Source organism: Ambystoma mexicanum, chromosome 2q (assembly GCF_040938575.1).
Source record: "Ambystoma mexicanum isolate Mex_15411 chromosome 2q, UKY_AmexF1_1, whole genome shotgun sequence".
NCBI lineage: Eukaryota > Metazoa > Chordata > Amphibia > Caudata > Ambystomatidae > Ambystoma > Ambystoma mexicanum.
In genome coordinates this window covers 314,371,898-314,388,882 of record NC_090924.1, presented here as the reverse complement: position 1 = coordinate 314,388,882, position 16,985 = coordinate 314,371,898, and the positions used below count along the sequence as shown (strand labels likewise).

At 45.8% G+C, this 16,985-nt stretch overlaps 1 protein-coding gene across 1 annotated transcript in view; it reads left to right on the top strand.

The window, feature by feature from the left end:
• The window catches only part of MEIOB (meiosis specific with OB-fold), a 1,713,677-nt gene that overhangs the window by 941,150 nt on the left and 755,542 nt on the right, over positions 1 to 16,985 (top strand). Inside the window, exons 8-9 of the mRNA XM_069647289.1 lie at positions 7,388 to 7,440; positions 7,527 to 7,622. Of these exons, the coding sequence (XP_069503390.1) occupies positions 7,388 to 7,440; positions 7,527 to 7,622 (149 nt within the window). The remainder of the gene's footprint in view (positions 1 to 7,387; positions 7,441 to 7,526; positions 7,623 to 16,985) is intronic.

Sequence of the window (16,985 nt, the reverse complement as noted above, 5' to 3'; positions counted from 1 at the left end):
GTCACCTTCCTTTTTGGGCACGAAGAACAAAGCTGAAGATGCAGGGGACTTGGATGGGACGAATAAAGCCATTGGCAAGGTACTGGTCTAAGTATTGTCGTAGATGAAGGTTCCCAGGTTCTGTAAGGGCATAGATCCTGCTACAAGGGGGTTGTGCACCGGGTATGAGATCGATTTGACAATCGTACGATCTGTGAGGAGGTAAGGTGTTTGCCTGTTCTTTTCGGAAGACATCCTGGAATTCTTGGTATTCTGGAGGTAGTTGCATGACTGCTGTGGTTACTGTGGCCAGGCCTGCGTTCTGACTTTTCTTTGGGTAACAGGTTTGTGCACAATCCGGGATGGTTATTCTCTTCTCTCGTCAATCAATACAAGGATTATGTGTTTCCAACCAAGGTATCCCCAGTATTATTTGGAACTGTGGGGCTTTGATTAGATCAAACGCAATAGTCTCTCGATGCCCATCCTGACCCAATAGTGTAATCTCTGCAGTGGAATGAGTTACAGGCCCAGAGGCAATTTCAGTTCCATCGACTGTGTTGATGACATCTGAGGTGGTTTTTCAGCAGAGAGGTAGATTCATCCTGGAACCCAATTCATAGTCCACATAGTTTCCTATGGCCCCGCTATCAATGTATGCTCTTACTGCGTGCATATGCGATGGCTGCCCTGGATCTACGAGGACCATTGGTATGATGAAATGCGAGGTCTGAGTAACCTTCTTCAAGCTCGGCAAGCGGACCTCTACGCTTGTCGGGCGTGGTCGTTTCCCGAGTCTGACTCCATATGGCTTTTTTCAGCAGCTCCTACCACCTTCTTGGGTGATTTTACAGGGCAATCCCGTAGAAAATGCCCAGAAGTCCCACAATATAGACACAATTGCATTTGCCGTCTCCTTTCTCTTTCCTTCTGGGTTAAGGATCCTTTAACCCCTCCGATTTGCATGGGTTCTGAAGCATCTGCTCCTTTGGGGTTAGCGTGGGTTTTGACCAACACCCGATTCTCAAACTTGGCTCGATCAGCCTTTCTGTTCTGAAGTCTGTGATCTAACTGGACCACTTAGTCTATATATTCAGCGCAGTCTTGAGGTGGGTTCACGACTTGAGCCAAGACATCCTTGAGTTCTCCTCGAAGCCCTCGATGAAATAACGTGATTCGGTTTACCTCAGGCCATCCAGTTTCCACTATCAACCTATTAAAGGTTGCGATGTAGGATAGAAGGTCCTGGTTACCCTGTCGTAGGGACAAAAGTTTGTTATCCAGGGCCTGTCCTTGGGAGTGCCGGGCAAATAGTCTTTCCATGCTCGTTTGAAAGCCCTGAAAATCCCGAAGAATTGGGTCATCCTGAGTAACTAGTGGAATTGACCAATCAGCTGCACTGCCGCTGAGATATGACAATACAAAGGCTACCTTGGCTTGATCGTTTGGGAAGGCTCCAGGTCTGCATAAAAAGTGCAAGCGGCATTGCTTCATAAACACGGCAAACCTTTTGGGATCTCCGGCAAAGCGTTCAGGTGGAGCTAATGGAATATTTCCTGGTAGGTTTATTTGCACAGGGTTACTCGATAACACAGGAGCTTCATTTCCCCCGGAACCAGGTAGGGGTGCTTGTCCAGCCTGGCTTTGCAATAGTTGCCTAGCAAGGTCATCAGTTCGCTCCTTTGACAAAATCAGTTCTCTCCTAAGAGCATTGGTTTCTTGACGGGCAGAATGCACTTCAGCCCTCAGTTCCCCTAGTAATTGGGCCAATTGGTCAGTCTCTGAGGTATCCATAACGCCCGGGTGGGAATTTGTGGGTCGCTTCGCGTTCTGTTATGCTCACCTGGCTCCCACAGGTGCCACAGGTCGATCGGAACTGGACAGCTGCGGTCTCCACCAATGTGACGCGTAGGACCGAGATGACGGACTGGACTGGCCCACCTAGCTTCGTTTGCTTGGCCCGTAGGAATATTCTTCTGCAAATGGAGAAAGGGAATTAACCACCCGTGGAGTTGAGCGTAAATCCCCCCACCCCCGCTGTTCTCCCCACAGATCACCTTTGATGTCCCCTCTTATAGTCTCACCTGATGGTTTGAAAAGATGAGCTCTCCATCCTGCATTGAGCGCAGGGGCGTGTTAATAACCAGTTGCTTCATGGCTCGAAAGAATTGGTGAGTTCCAGAACAATATTGACTCTGAGATTCCCGGCAAGACGCCGTAAGTATAAAGTTTGTAAGAGTTCAAATGCCTGACTTTCACTCTTGTCCGATTCCTTGCAGGTTGCAGCTTGATCCTAATGAAGAGTTCCTCGTGCCAACTCGTAGTATTCTGGTAAGGATTTGTATTTTCCAACACAGTTCAATAAAATAATGTCAATATGTAACCTGTTGCTTTCTCCCTTATTCAGGCGCTGAGAGAATGTATGAAATCTTGGGGAATAATACCTCCGGCGGTAAAATCAGGTAGATCTATTGTGGTGAGGAGGGTTCCCCTTGTTAGTCCCTTTGTTTCACCTTGTTGTCCTTTTGTTTCCCCTTAGGGGCCGGGGTTCGGCGAAGATGCAGTGGAAGCTGCACCGACCCGTGAAGAGGAATAGTACCCCCGGTGGTAAAATCAGGTAAGTCTATGGGAGGGTAACTAATATTCCTCTGTGTATTCCCTTGGCTCACCTTGCTGTTCTTGTCTTCTCCTTAGGTGCCGGAGTGCGGCGGGAACATACAGGAGGATGCGGTGGAATATGAAGATGCTGCGAAGGCCGGTGAGTTCAGCGCGGCGCTGCAGCAGGCGAGGCGACGCGCATAAAATAACTTTTCTTCCAGCTCGAAGGCGTGATGGATCGGGAATTCAGGTAAGGATTAAAGGTATTGCTCTTGTTCTAACCTTTTCTCCTTCTTTCTCCCTTTTTCTAGGAGCTCCAAACTCGAGGCGGGCGTGGCAGAAGGCTGGATGCAGACTTGCAGGCACAGTGAGCGTTACGCTGCTGGATGCAGAATAACGCGAAGCGTGTGCTGCTCTTCCGGCGTGATTTAAATAGCCTCCAAAGTAGTCCCAGGTAAGTATTCCTCCCCAGCCCCGCCCGAGTAAAAAATAGTCCCCAAGTAAAGTAGTCCCTTCCAAGCCTCTTTTGGCTTGGAGCTCTTGCAGCATGGTCTGCATCAGGTAAGTTTGCAGCATGGTCTGCATCAGGTGAGTTTTAATCTATGAGCCTGGCACCTATCGCGCCAGGACTGACTCTCCATGGACTGGACTGGACTGGACCCAAATAGCCCCTAGCAAGGGTCGTTGGGCTTGCTTAGGATAACTTGTTGCCTGCTTCCGGGGTTGCTGGACGTGGTCTGGGTCCCCGGGGGTAGGCATCATGACAACAGGAATCAGTAGAAGACAACACTGATGTACTGACGTAGAGGTCCGGGGAGAAGCAGGAGAGGAGAACCAGATGGAGTGGCAAGGCTGGAGTCCGGTGGGGCAAGGCCAGTAGGATGTTGACAGGCAGGGCTGGTACACAGGGCAACCAGGCAGCAAGGAAAACCCAGGCGAGAAACCAAGGAGGCAACCACAAGGAAGGGACCCCCTAATGGAGAGGAGGATGCCCCCCCAAGAGAAACTGGAAACCAAGGAGGGGAGGCACACAGGAACCCAAATCCAGCAAGGAACTGAGGGCAAGGAAGCCGGGGAACACATGATCTGGAGAGGTAGCAAGAGCAGGGAAAACAGAGCGTAAACAACGGCGAGTCAGGAACAAACCGCGTTAATACGCGATCCGTTCCTGTATTCGACCGCTATTTACGGTCCACGGCATGAAGCCGAGGCTTGAGGCCCGGGCCGGCCCGTGCATGCGCAGCAGCCCCTGCCGGGGCGAAAACGAGGCTTGACACGCAAGCCGCCGGTCTGCATGTACCGTGGCGCATGCGTTCACCCGGAACAGAACAGAAAGGCACGTTCGGACGTCGGGAGACCCCTCTCCCGGCGAGACGAAATTTCGGATAGACCCGCCAAGATTGGCAGCGTCCCTACGTCCTCCAGGTCGGTGCCCTAACATAAACGTTGCTAGATTCACTGTGCTACACCTAACAATTTTGATCGCAGGGTTTGAGATAATTACCTCCTACCCTGATACTCTTTGTGTGGTCAATGTACTTTTAGGTTTCTCCAAAATTGCAAATAATGCATGCTCTACGAACATTGTTACTGAACATCCGATGGTTATACTTGAGGCTTTTTCAATCGCAAATGCAGCTGCAGCTAAAGATTGCTCACAAGGACAATGTCCTTTCATGACTGGATCTAAGATCCCACTATAATAAGCAAATGGTTTCTGACCATGTCCTAGTGTTGTTTTCTGTGTAAGCACTACTGTCATGACTTCTCCATTTGTATGAGAGAATAAGTACAATTCTTCACTATAGTTTGGAATGCCTAACACAGGACCTTGGCTGATCGCGTTTTTTAATTCAGAAAATCATTTAGTCATTTCTTCTGTCCATATTAATTTATTTTTAGCCATTTGTGCCTCTTTGAGTCCTTTTAAAAGTGGACGAATATATGTACTGTAATTAAAGACCAAGGCCCTGCAATAATTGCATAGGCCTAATAATGTTTCCATTTGAGTCCTTTTAAAAGTGGACGAATATATGTACTGTAATCAAAGACCAAGGCCCTGCAATAATTGCATAGGCCTAATGATGTTTGCATTTGTCTCACTTTTTTTGGCTGTTCAGTTCTCATAATGTTGGCTCCCACTCCACGCTTCAAAACATAGACCCAGCCTACAAGGAGTTTACCATTGAAGGAAACCAAATCCCCACCTCTGCTGCAGCCAAAACCCTTGGCGTCTACCTGGATTCTAACATTGACCTTTCACGGTAAGTGAAGTGAACGCTATCGCCTCATCAGCAGCCTACACAGCCAAACTGCTACATGCCAGCAAGCCTTGCCTCTGCACTTCCAACTGCCTCTCCATTGCAAGAGCCATCACAGGATCCAAGCTCGTTTCAGAAGCCAGGAGAAACGCACACTGGCTACCCATCCGAGAAAGGATCAAATTCAAGTAATTATCCTTGGTCCACTGATGTCTCTCCAACACAGCCCTGACCTACCTCTCACATTGCGTGGAGAAATACTACCCCCCCGACCTCTTAGATCTGCGAACTCTCATTTCCTCAAGATCCCCAACTTCAATTTGCCTCTCGTGGGTGGTAAAAGCTTCCCGGTTGCAGCTGCCAAACTTTTGGAACACTCTCCTTCCAGCACTCAGAAAAGAACCGGCCGACTGGATCGCCCGCCGAAACCTAAAGACCTGGCTTTTCAACTAACTCTGTTCCTTCTAAGACTCATCATTTATCCTAATGCATTGCCTCAATGTAACTAGCGCCTAGATACCCAAGGGTTTTGTGCGCTGTAATAAATGAAAAAATAAATAAATATGCGCAAACAGAATTGTTTTTCACATTGCAACCTATCCCAATTTAAAAGACTTTGAACACATAGCCGGTCCATGGTGCCCATGCCCACTTTAACCTCGTTACCAGTCCCTCATGGTCATGGCCAAATTGTCCAGGTCATTGCCTTTGGCCATAATTCGGACAATCTGGCCACTGCCCATGGCCACAGGCTGTACTTCAGTCACTAAAGGTATATCACTATTTGTTGTACCTACATTATGACACTTTTCAAATAATAAAACACTGACACGTTTTCAAAACCATGCGCTTTCAGGTCCTTGCCAATACTCCTTGCACGAGTTTGCTACAAATCCGTCCATGTTTTATTTTTTCTATAGTGTCAAAATGTACATAAATAGAATAGTCCTATAGTTAGCCCTCACTTAACGAAATCCATTAAGACTTTCCACAAACATTGATGGTTGGGTCTATAATGTTTCTGAAAACCTTTGTGCAGATACGTCAAAGGGCATCAAAGTAATAACCCATCTAAAAATGTTGAGGACCCCCCCTTCTCTAATTTTGGCCCCTCTTAACGAAATCCCACCAAAAATTCATCAAACAGCACCAAATTTCTAAGCTTTTGAAATATTTTGGGACCCCACTCTAATTTCAATTCCTCTTGGTGAAACAGCACCAAACTTTACAGAACCATTCAGGGTCAGGCCCAATGATGTTGCAGAATTTCATGCAGTTTCATTGAGTGGCGCCATCCAAAAATTTGCTTTTCACCAACCCTACAATGCAGAAATATGTATGATGCCCCTGAACATCTGAGATGGCTGCGGGCATCGCATGGCTGCCCCGGACAGCCAAACCGTTTGTGGACTCGGAGAGGGCAAAACACTTATTTTTTTGGCTTTTTATAGCCATATCCCATCCCATCCTCATCACCCCTCAACTCCCCAGAGATTGTTTCATTAGTTTAACAAGTGCAATGTTGTGTTTTTTAATATGTTTTCAGCGCACACCAGCGGATGTCCGCGAATACAACATGGCAGACGTTTCAGAAAATATGACGCACCTCACGTTTTTTATTGACCAAACAGCGGGCGCGTCCGATGTCCGCAAACATCACGTCGCCCCCTGGACCAATCAGAGACCCCTCCGCGGACCGAACAGGGAAGTGAGTCTGCGGACCGAACCCAGATATCACTAATTATTTTGGACCTACATTTTGCCCATTTAAAAAAAAAACTACTGGCCAGATTTACACCAAATTTACAAAAGCACGCTTTCGGGACCAAGCCGCCGCTCCTGCTGCACATTTGGTGAAATTCCGTCCAGCGGTTTGGGCTGTAAGCATGAGCAATTTTTGTTTCCTTTGTGTCATTGGAAACACATTTTCGGACCCCACCTATAACTTTGCCCCTCCCCCTGAACAAAATCTCACGAAACCTCGCAAAATCAATCTGACGGGGCCATATATTTTTTTGTTGCAAAGTTTTGTGAGGATACATCCGGAGGGAACGGGCAGGGGGGCAAAGGTATAAACCGCCCAAAAAGTGTTGTTTTTTCCTGTCCTGGACATTGGATTAATTAAAGTATATCTTTTTGGCTGACATACAATGGTTTTCTGCCTCAGTGTTTTGCCGTGATTTCCGCATGCAAGACCGCTTCCTGGAGTGCCTTCCGCATTCCCTGCACTTCTGTACACGGTCTACCACATATATATTGATATATGTATGTATGTACAGAGAGAGGGGAAGAGATTGTGTGTGTGGATGTTCCAAGATCCTGCCCAAAGGTGGGGGCTGTTGATTTTTTTAATGGATATTAATGAAGATACCCAGGAAGGTGAAATACTTTTACAAGTAACATTTCTTTCTTCTTTTGACATTCGATTTTATCAGAGTTTTGAGATTGAATATACAACTGCATAATGTGTAATGACTCATCAAGTTCAAAGTTGTAGATTTATATACAATTGCATGCAGTATTGACATGAATTTCTATTTACTATTTAGCTGGGATAATGAATCTATCCAGCTAGCACAGAGCTGGATACCACATGAAACAGGTAAATAGCAATCTTGCATCAAGATCATCCATTATAAGTCTACCTGTACTCAGGCAGTGATTAAGAGGCATGTTTTTTTTCTGCAGTAATATTTGCATCGGATGTAAGAATAAATTACGACACTTTCCGAAACTGCATGGTTGCCACTGCAATGTCAAAAACCTTAATCACAACCAACCCAGGTAAGCATTTTATGCTTTTTTGCATGTTTCATTAACATGTCTTCATTCATGATTTGTAGGCAGCTTGGGCTAAACCTAGTTGTGCTGCGCTAGGATCTCTTAAGATATTATATGGGTTGATTGCTGCTTGTGTGGGTGTATACAGGCTGGCCCACAGCCTGTAACTAGAAGAAGATTTGGAGTAAGAGCCTCTACCATGCTCAGGTCATAGTGCATTATTAAGTAATGCCTATATTTTTGTTCTTCATTTGAGCTGAATAAATCACTAAAACAAGTGGGTATGTATAGTGTGTATTTAATTAACTATATACACCCTAATCCACTGTGGTTTTCAAATGACATAGCCTATGTATAGTTTAATACAATGTTACTATGTACAGTGCAGTTCTCCTTTCAATATGTGTACCTCGTGTCCAGTTTGAAATCTGTAGTACTGGCAGTTCAATACCATAAACCCAAATACAGTACAGTTCTCAGTTCAACATAAGTATCTCTTGTCAACTTGTTGGATTTGATCATCCATACACCTCTCTAGATATCCTGTATCCTAGTATTCAGACAATACAATCCATATCATAGAACCTTAATATCATTAAATACAAGTTGGTATGCTGCTTTAGTGACTCAACATTCAAATGCATTCAAAATGTGTGTGTTCTCTTTAAATTAGCCTTTATGCCAAGTATTTGTTATCCATTCGCCCACATGCGGGCATGTGTTTCGACCCTATGTAGGTCCTTTTAAAGGCAGGGCTTTTGATTGTATCAATATGATCAGATGCTTGAATAGCCTAATGAGGTGAGTTCTGCTAGCAATCTCCTAGAATCCGGAGAAACTGGTCTAAGCACTTGTCTAGTGATATAATCAACGCTACAATATCAAAGGGTTTGTTTCTGTGCTCCTTAAATATAAATTCCCAAATACAGTCCCCATGAGTGTAAATGAGGCTACATAATTAGTGTAACCTCTGTTGATCCGGCAGTCCGGTACTTTCGCCTAAGCACGTGGGTCGCCGATCAACAGAGGTTACATTAATCATGTAGCCTCATTTACACCCATCGGGACTGTATTTAGGAGATTTATATTTCAGAAGCACACAAACAAACCGTTCAATATCATAACAGTGATTACATCACTAGATATGTTCATAAGCATTAGAGCACCATACTAGTTTCTCCGGATTCCAGGAGATTGCTAGCAGAACTCACTGCATTAGGCTATTCATTTATGTCCTGACCTGTAAAAAGGACTTACCCATTCATCAATATTCAGGAACACTGAATAACTGGGATCTCTGTACACTCTTCATCAATATGTATAGTTATAAAAACATTTTAACAACTTACAAAATATATCATTGCCAATCTGGCTTTCTTTTAATTCATGACCAGAATTCACCACAAAATGGCATTTTTGCGATTGTATAAAGACAGAACATTCCTGTTCCCTAGCGGAACAAATAGAGCAGGCAAACCATCAGAATTATATGAAAAGCAAGAAAAGACAGCTGTCACTAACCAAGCAGTGCTGCACTACTGCCCCATCATACAGTGTAGTGTCAGTTGCTCTTTTGTTCATGTCTACGGAGCTAGAACCACTGAACATAACTACGTACCTGAAGCTTTAAATGCTTTTTTCTGATTGGAAAATCTGTAAAAATCTAAAAGGGCAGATTTCGCTGTCATTTGCATAGATTATCACAAACTGATAATATTTTGCAGAGTTAAAGCTTTTTTCCCCCAAGTTTTATATTTTTTCAACGCTTCTTCAGGATGATGCTGACATTTTTGCCTCTTGTGGTGGAAAGAAATTCAAGAAAGATGATAAGGCTGTGTGCATTGTCTATCTTCATGTGTCCATAGAGGGGATATCATCCAGGCGTTTGGTGGGCTGACTGCCCCAGAGTATGTTTAATCTCAGCTTGTGTGGAATAGAAGCATGCATAGACTGAGGCTGACAGGTTTAATTCCAGGAACTCACCAGCAAAAACTGCACTGAACATTGTTGGGAAGGGGGCAGCCCCGTCCCACCCCCCTAGGCGCTTTAGAGTGAGGCGAGATGCATTTGAAGCACTATGATGGGCCAGGGGGCAAAGAGAACGGTGAGAGGGATGCCTTTCTGCTTAATAGGATCCCACTTCAGTATAACCAAATATAGTATAACTACATAGTACAGTATAAGGCGCAAACAGCATTGCTATTTTGCGTAGATATTAGTAACCATAGGTAGAAGGAAAGACATGCGCTGTAAATGCGACATTGCATGCATTAGGCCCAAATTCGCGAGACCAGAGAAATCCCCAGCCATGCCGAACTCCCATGAGGACAGCCCACACCCCCAACCGTCACAACGTCTATTCATTGTTCTAACAGTGTTGCAAAGATGTGTTTTTTGCCCAAGAGGAATGTGCCCTACAAGTCCGCAATCAGAGACCGGCGCCTGGTGTGCATGTTATCTCACACTGGCCAAAGCATGACCTGGCCCATTCCCGTGCGACCCCTGAGTTATAGCCCATATAACTGATTAAACCTTCAGATCCCCGAATTCCATGGCACCAAGTGCCACCACCAACCCCAAAGTAACATGTCCTTAAATGTTCAAAGAGGATGGACAGGGCATATCGTTGAAGCAACAATCGTGTGATTTGTCTTGCGAAGTGTTGGGAGGGATACATTACAGTTCAAAACGAGGGTGGAGACCTTGGAGCCAGATTGCGCAGAGGGGAGTGAGTGAAATGTGTGTGTGTGAAGGTTAGAGTGCCCCAGAACCTCCTTTGTGTCTGTCTTAAGGCCTGCCAAGTGCACAGTATGAGCGATAAAATAAGTTGTATGGTAGGGGTATAATAACATAGAATCTGGCCTTCGACGTGAGAAGAAGATGAGCCCCGCAGCACCCATGTGATAGAAGACGGGCGGACTGGGCTGGAACCAATAGACCAGCATTCCTTACAGGTAAAGCTGGAACATGTATTGGGTACATCCAATCAGCCACGCATGTTTTTACTGTATGTTGTTGCGTCATTATGACGCTGTGTACCTTTAAAAGCTTCTGCTTGTACCTCTCCTTGGCAGATCGTTCTTAGCAGCAGAGTTCTTTGCTGTTGCTCTCATCTGCGTTTGAGATTAAAACGTGTAATCCTTACAAGATCGACTTGGGCCTTTCTTCCCTAGCAGGTTGTATTCTCTCTGGTGTTAGCGTTCAGGGTCGTCCCTTCAATTGGTGACCACGCTGTGATCCCAGTGCCCCCCGTACCTGCAGAGGCTTTCAGGCCGCTTCTCCAGGAGGATCCTGGCCACCTACAGCGTACGGTCCCAAAAAAATGCGCGTTCCAAGTGGTTTAGCAGGAGCCATTTTAAGAGACGTCCTCTCTGCTCTTTGTAGCGGGGCGCGGCTCTGAAGAGAGTGCAGGCCAATGTTGGACCCTGTGACAGAGGAGTTCGGGTGAGCACGCACATGTGAGTAGAGTCTTATTAGAGATAACAAGTGGGGGCAGATGCATGGGGAAGTGTGAAAGGTGTGAGTACGTGGAGAGCGAGGTTGTCGATGTGACGTGGATGAGGTCAGGGTTACTTGTTAAAATTTGTACTATTAAAAGAGTGTTTCGGTAAGACATTATAAGGTAAGGCAGGGAGCCCCTCTTTGGAAGGGGAGGGAAAGTGGTACACAAGACAGTATATTATTTAAAGGAGGAATATAAAAATAAAACTAGTGGTCTTATAATAGGCCTGGCATAAGTAGTGGCTGGTATATTAGCTTGTTATTTTTTTGCATTGTGTTTGTGTTTTATTGAAATAGAGACCAGGCTCTAGAAGGGCGTGAAGTGTGTGCATCGCGTTGTGGTGTTTGATTGGATGGTTTCGTGGAGTGGTGAATGTGTGCAAGTAAAGGGGATAGAAAAGGTGGGGGTTGATTTTCTTTGTTTTTGTTGTCATAAACAAGCGGCAGCGTGCACAGAGCTTAAGCGGGACTTTACAGGGTTAGTAAGAGATAGACACCACCAGCATGGGGAGTGGAACACCAATAGAACATATGTATAAGGCCCTGTCACTGTATCGTGACAGGGTGGAGAAATATCTTAAGCAGTGGATCGCAGAGACAGGAGGAGGGGGGATGCCCTGGCAATGGCCAGGGCAGGGCTCACACACCAAGAGTATCTTGGAACACATGTCCACATTTCTAGTAGCAAAACATAAAGGGAAGCAGCTACAGAAGAGAAAAGAAATTCTAGATCTTTGGCGTATGTTTGAAGACATAGAAGCTCAAAGGAACGGAATAGAGGTGCAGAGACAGAAAGAGGGGAAGTGCAGAACTGGAAAAGGAGAGGGTGGGGTGCCAGTGGAGTATGGGGGATTATATCCATTGACAACATATCCCGCGGAAGGGTACACCAATCCAACCTATTTACCTGTTGCGATAGGGACGCCTTCTGCTGCTGGTAGGGTCTCCTGCGGCACCCGTAACACCAAAGGCTATCGCTCCCCTGCCTCTTTATACTCACCCGTCTGAAGTACCGGCATCGGTGGGTTACAGGTCAAGGGAGTTTGAGATAGGTTGGCAGGATTACTAACAGAACTTAGAAGGATACAGACATCCCCAAAAGCAGTAAGGGATATAGGGGCATCAAGAGAAGGGTCGGGAGAATGGAAATCGGGGGAAGTGCTGCTTAGGATGGATACTGAAGAAATAAGACATGTAGGTGTTGAGAAAGAAAGAAGCCCCGGTGGGTGGATAATCCTGGGAGAGGAGAATACGGTGTTGGGAAAGAATGTGGAGGAAGAGGGTGATGATATGTTTGCTGAGTGTCAGAGTGAAGAGGAAGGAAGTGGTGAAGAGGCGGCCGAGAATACCCCCAAGCAAAAGGTCTTTGGGCGGGTGGCAGGTTGAGGAACAGGGCCGGCTGGATGGGGTTGGTAAAGAAAAGAGAAGTCATGAAGAAGGGTGTGGGAAGTAGGGCAAAGATGCAGATGCCCCTCATACATAACGGGGCATGGCGGACACAGTATGTGCCCGGGCCCCAAATAGATAAGAATTTAATTGAAGGGACCCCCACAGCTCACAGCAGGGGCGAGCAAGTGGATATACAAATTCGAAAAGCAAACAGCACGGGTGCCCCTGGCAATAGGGGATCTTAAGAGCTTGCGGGTTGCTGTGATTTGGGACCAGGCTGGGGATGTGTGGGTTAAGGCTGGATACCCAGGAGTAACTCTGGGGGATGATGCACATGATGGAGCACCGTTTAATGGGGGAGCAGCAGTGGTAGGAGGTAGCCCCTTCTTGTTTCCTGGAACAAACACATACCCTGATTAGGACAGCCCACAGAGAGCACTCGCGTGTCCGTTCTTGTCGATGACCATCCACCCTGAAGAGGAACCTTTGGTCGGGGCAGAGATAGGAAATAAGCAGTTCATATTCATGGTGGACAGCAAGTTAAACATGACTATATCCTTTACAGATCATGATGTAGTCTTTTTCCATGCCTGGGATGTGTGCTGTAAGGGTGATGTTGAAAAAACACACAATGACAAGGGAGGTGGGGGTCAGCAGGATTCCCATAGACCGGGACATGGTTATTTATAGAATTACAGTGCTTGTGGAGGCAGGGCCCCAGATTGCCAAACAGCATTGGCGAGTGCCCATCGATTATATCTTTCGTCCAGCAGTGCCACCTGAGTGGTAGCGGGTACGCTATTGTCGCTGGATTTACTGGGGTTGTTGTTTTCGGACAAGAGGGTTGTCCTGTTGGGAATGGACACTGACAGATGTGAGTGGCGCACAGTGCTCTTTGTAGATCCAACAGTACAGCTAAAGGAAATTACGGATGACAAATTGTTTAAAGATAACAACAAAGAGGGGGAAATAATCCCAGAGATCTGTACCCCCTGTGACATAATGATACAGTACCGAAGAGTGCAGTGTACCTTGATGGCAGTATTAACTTCATCTCCATTTTTTGACGAGGATTTACAACACGTGCCTTCGCAGTTGTGAACTACAAATTCACATTATGTAGGGTTAGTGAAAGACGTGACCAATGTGCATATAACACTGAAGCCCGGTGCGGTGCTGCCCAGGGTAAGGCAATATCCATTATCGAGGGAGGCAGAGGAGGGTATTAAACATACTGGACAAGGAGATCATTGTGCCATCTACGTGCCTGTGTAATACAGCAATATCCCCTGTCAAAAAATCAACAGGAGGCAATTGGAGAATGATTCAGGACTTGCGCCCCCTAAATTATGGGGTACAGAAAATATTTCCAGTCGTTCCGAACCCTGTGACAATTTTATGTAGCATTCCCAAAGAAGCCACGTTTCTCCAGCATTGGATCTTTCATATATTCAGATGCTTGAATATTCCCTGTCGTCAGACTGGGAATCCTCAGTGATAAAAATAATTATTACATTTTTTTGATATACATGCTTTATTCCATAGAGAATGCATGTAAATACCCCATTATGGCCTATGAGCCATTGCATTGTGTAGTCCCTCCACCTCACTTTGGTCCTTTATGGCCCCAACCAATGAGGTGGCAGGGCTTAAGCTCCGCCCCAGACAGCTATCTTCAGATTTTTCACCGCAGTCTAACAGACAGAGGGAATCCTGCAGCTCTCTGAGCTTTCGAATATGTTTCTCCTTTTTTGGGTAGTTTATATTCTTAAAATATATTCTACTGCTTGCTTTCCCCTGCTTAGGGGCTATGTACTCTGAACTTTTGGGCTGCGAAAATCTTTTTTCTTACCCCAAATTCGTCGAGTGAATTTCTCCTCAGCATGACTGAACTTCAGACTGTCAAGAAGCCTTCCCTATTCAGGGACTGCACGAGGTGCAGGAAGAAACTGGTCTACATGAAAGATCCATTGACGCAGCAGAACCACAAAGTCCTTCACCACGACCCAGCGAGCCTCTCCCTCAAGGCTTAGTTCCTGAGCAGCGTAAGCTGATGAATCTGAATCTCCTGCAGTTTACAGGGACATAATCAGGGCCTCAAGAGCCTCCTCTACGAGGATCACCTATGTCCGGAAATGGACTCGCTTCTCCAAGTGGTGTGAGACAGCTGCAATTAATCCACTATGAGACGGCTGTAATTAATCCACTAACTTACTTATTGCATTTAGCTAAGGCAGGGCTCTCACTATCCTCTATAAAGGTTAATCTATCGGTCATAACAGCATACACGACGACTCCAGAAACACAGTCATTACTCTCTCTTCCAGCTGTCAAGGTCTTTCTGAAGTGGTTGGTGCGTACTTTCCCTGCTACGCCCTCACTATTCCCAACCTGGAGTCTAAACACCGTACTAACAGCTTTCATGGAACCCCCTTACGAGCCCATTCACAGATGTGACATGAAATTCTTATCTTGGGAAACTGCTTTTTTGATAACCATCACATCGGCCAGGAGGTTCAGTGAGTTGCAAGCTTTGTCTTCAGAACCTCCTTTCACTTTGTTTCATAAGAACTGCGTCATTTTGAGAACACACAGTAAATTCCTTCCCAAGGTCTTATCGGAAATGACACTCACAGAGCGCATTGTCCTGCCATCTTTCTTCCAGAATCATACCTCTGAGGCAGAAAGAACATTGCATTCTCTAGATGTGGCAAGAGTTTTGAAATTCTACTTACAGAGAACTAAGGAGTTCCGCTCCTCAAACAGACTGTTCATTGCCTTTTCTGGTCGCACAAAAAGACAGCATATCTCCAAACAAGGTCTGGCACGATGGGTCTCTATATGTATCACCCACTGTCATCAAGCAAAGGGCGACCCCATCACCAAGCCGCCTTCGGCACACTCCACCATAGGGAGAGCGGCATCAGTAGCGTTTCACGCAGGGATAGCCTTGAAGGACATATGCAGAGCCGCTATCTGGAGCACTCTGCACACGTTTGCTAAGCACTGCTGCCTGGCAGAAGATACTTTGCATAAGGGAGGACCAGCCTCCTTTCCCGCCTTTCCCTGAGTATGTAACCTTTGTGTTGCTGTATGGTAAAGGTTTGTCCAAAATATTTTTTCTGCATTTATGCTTATATATATATATATGATGGTGGCATGTTTTAACTGCTTGGTATTCTATTCAAGCATCTGAATCTATGAAAGATCCAATGCTGAAGAAGTCTTAGTTACTTACCTGTAACTGTATTTCTCCAGCATTGGTATCTTTCATAGATTCACATGCGCCCACCCGCCTCCCCTGAGAGGCTGCTGCTACGCTCAGCACCCATCATACTGCAGTTCCTACGGTTCAAAATCTGAAGATGGCTGCCTGGGGCGGAGCTTAAGCCCTGCCACCTCATTGGTTGGGGCCATAAAGGACCAAAGTGAGGTGGAGGGGCTACACAATGAAATGGCTCATAGGCCATAATGGGGTATTTACATGCATTCTCTATGGAATAATGGATGTATATTAAAACATTTTAATAATTATTTTTATCACTGAGGATTCCCAGTCTGACGACGGGGAATATTCAAGCATCTGAATCTATGAAAGATACCAATGCTGGAGAAATACAGTTACAAGTAAGTAACTAAGACATTTTACTGTAGTGGACTTAAAATTCATTCTTCTCGATTCCACTCCATCCTAAATAGAGGTACCTCACGGCATTTACACAGGGCCAGGTGCGGTTCGAACATACTAGGTTACCTCAGGGGTACTGCGAGAGCCTGAGTATATTTAATAGAATACTGCATGCCGATCTGGAAAAATGTTCAGGTGCCTAGTACGCTTATCCAGTACGTGGATGATCTGCTAATGTGTAGTGACAGTGAACAGCACTTCCGAAGGGACTCCATTGAACTCCTACAATTGCTGTCCCTTAAGGAGTACAAGGTTGACATGGCCAAATTGCAATATTGCCAACCGGAAGTGCTCTATTTGGGGCAGGTCATATCAGCGAATGGTAAAAGAACACTACCAAACAGGGCAGCATCAGTAGGCGCCACCCCCAGACCCGCCTCAGTTGCCTGGATTCTAGATTACGCGGCATACACAAAACCATCTCTACAGGTCCTTAGGGAAGCACAAAAAAAGAAGGACCACAAGTTACAGTGGACGGCAGTCATGATCAAACAGTTCGGCACCCGTACTGTCCACCCCAGATCACATGCAGGAATTTTATTTGTTTTCACATTCGGATGGCCAGCTTGTGACAGCGGTGTTGACGCAGAAAAGCACTATGGGCCATAAGCCATTGGCTTTCTATAGTGGTACTTTGGATACAGTGCTGCAAGGGCAGTTTGCGTGCAAACGAGCTTTAGTAGCTGCTTCTTTTGCAATAGAGAAAAGTTCTACAATCGTAATGGGGTGCTCATTCACGTTGTATGTGAAACATTGTTCGCCATTCTAGAGAGCTCAAAATCTACCCT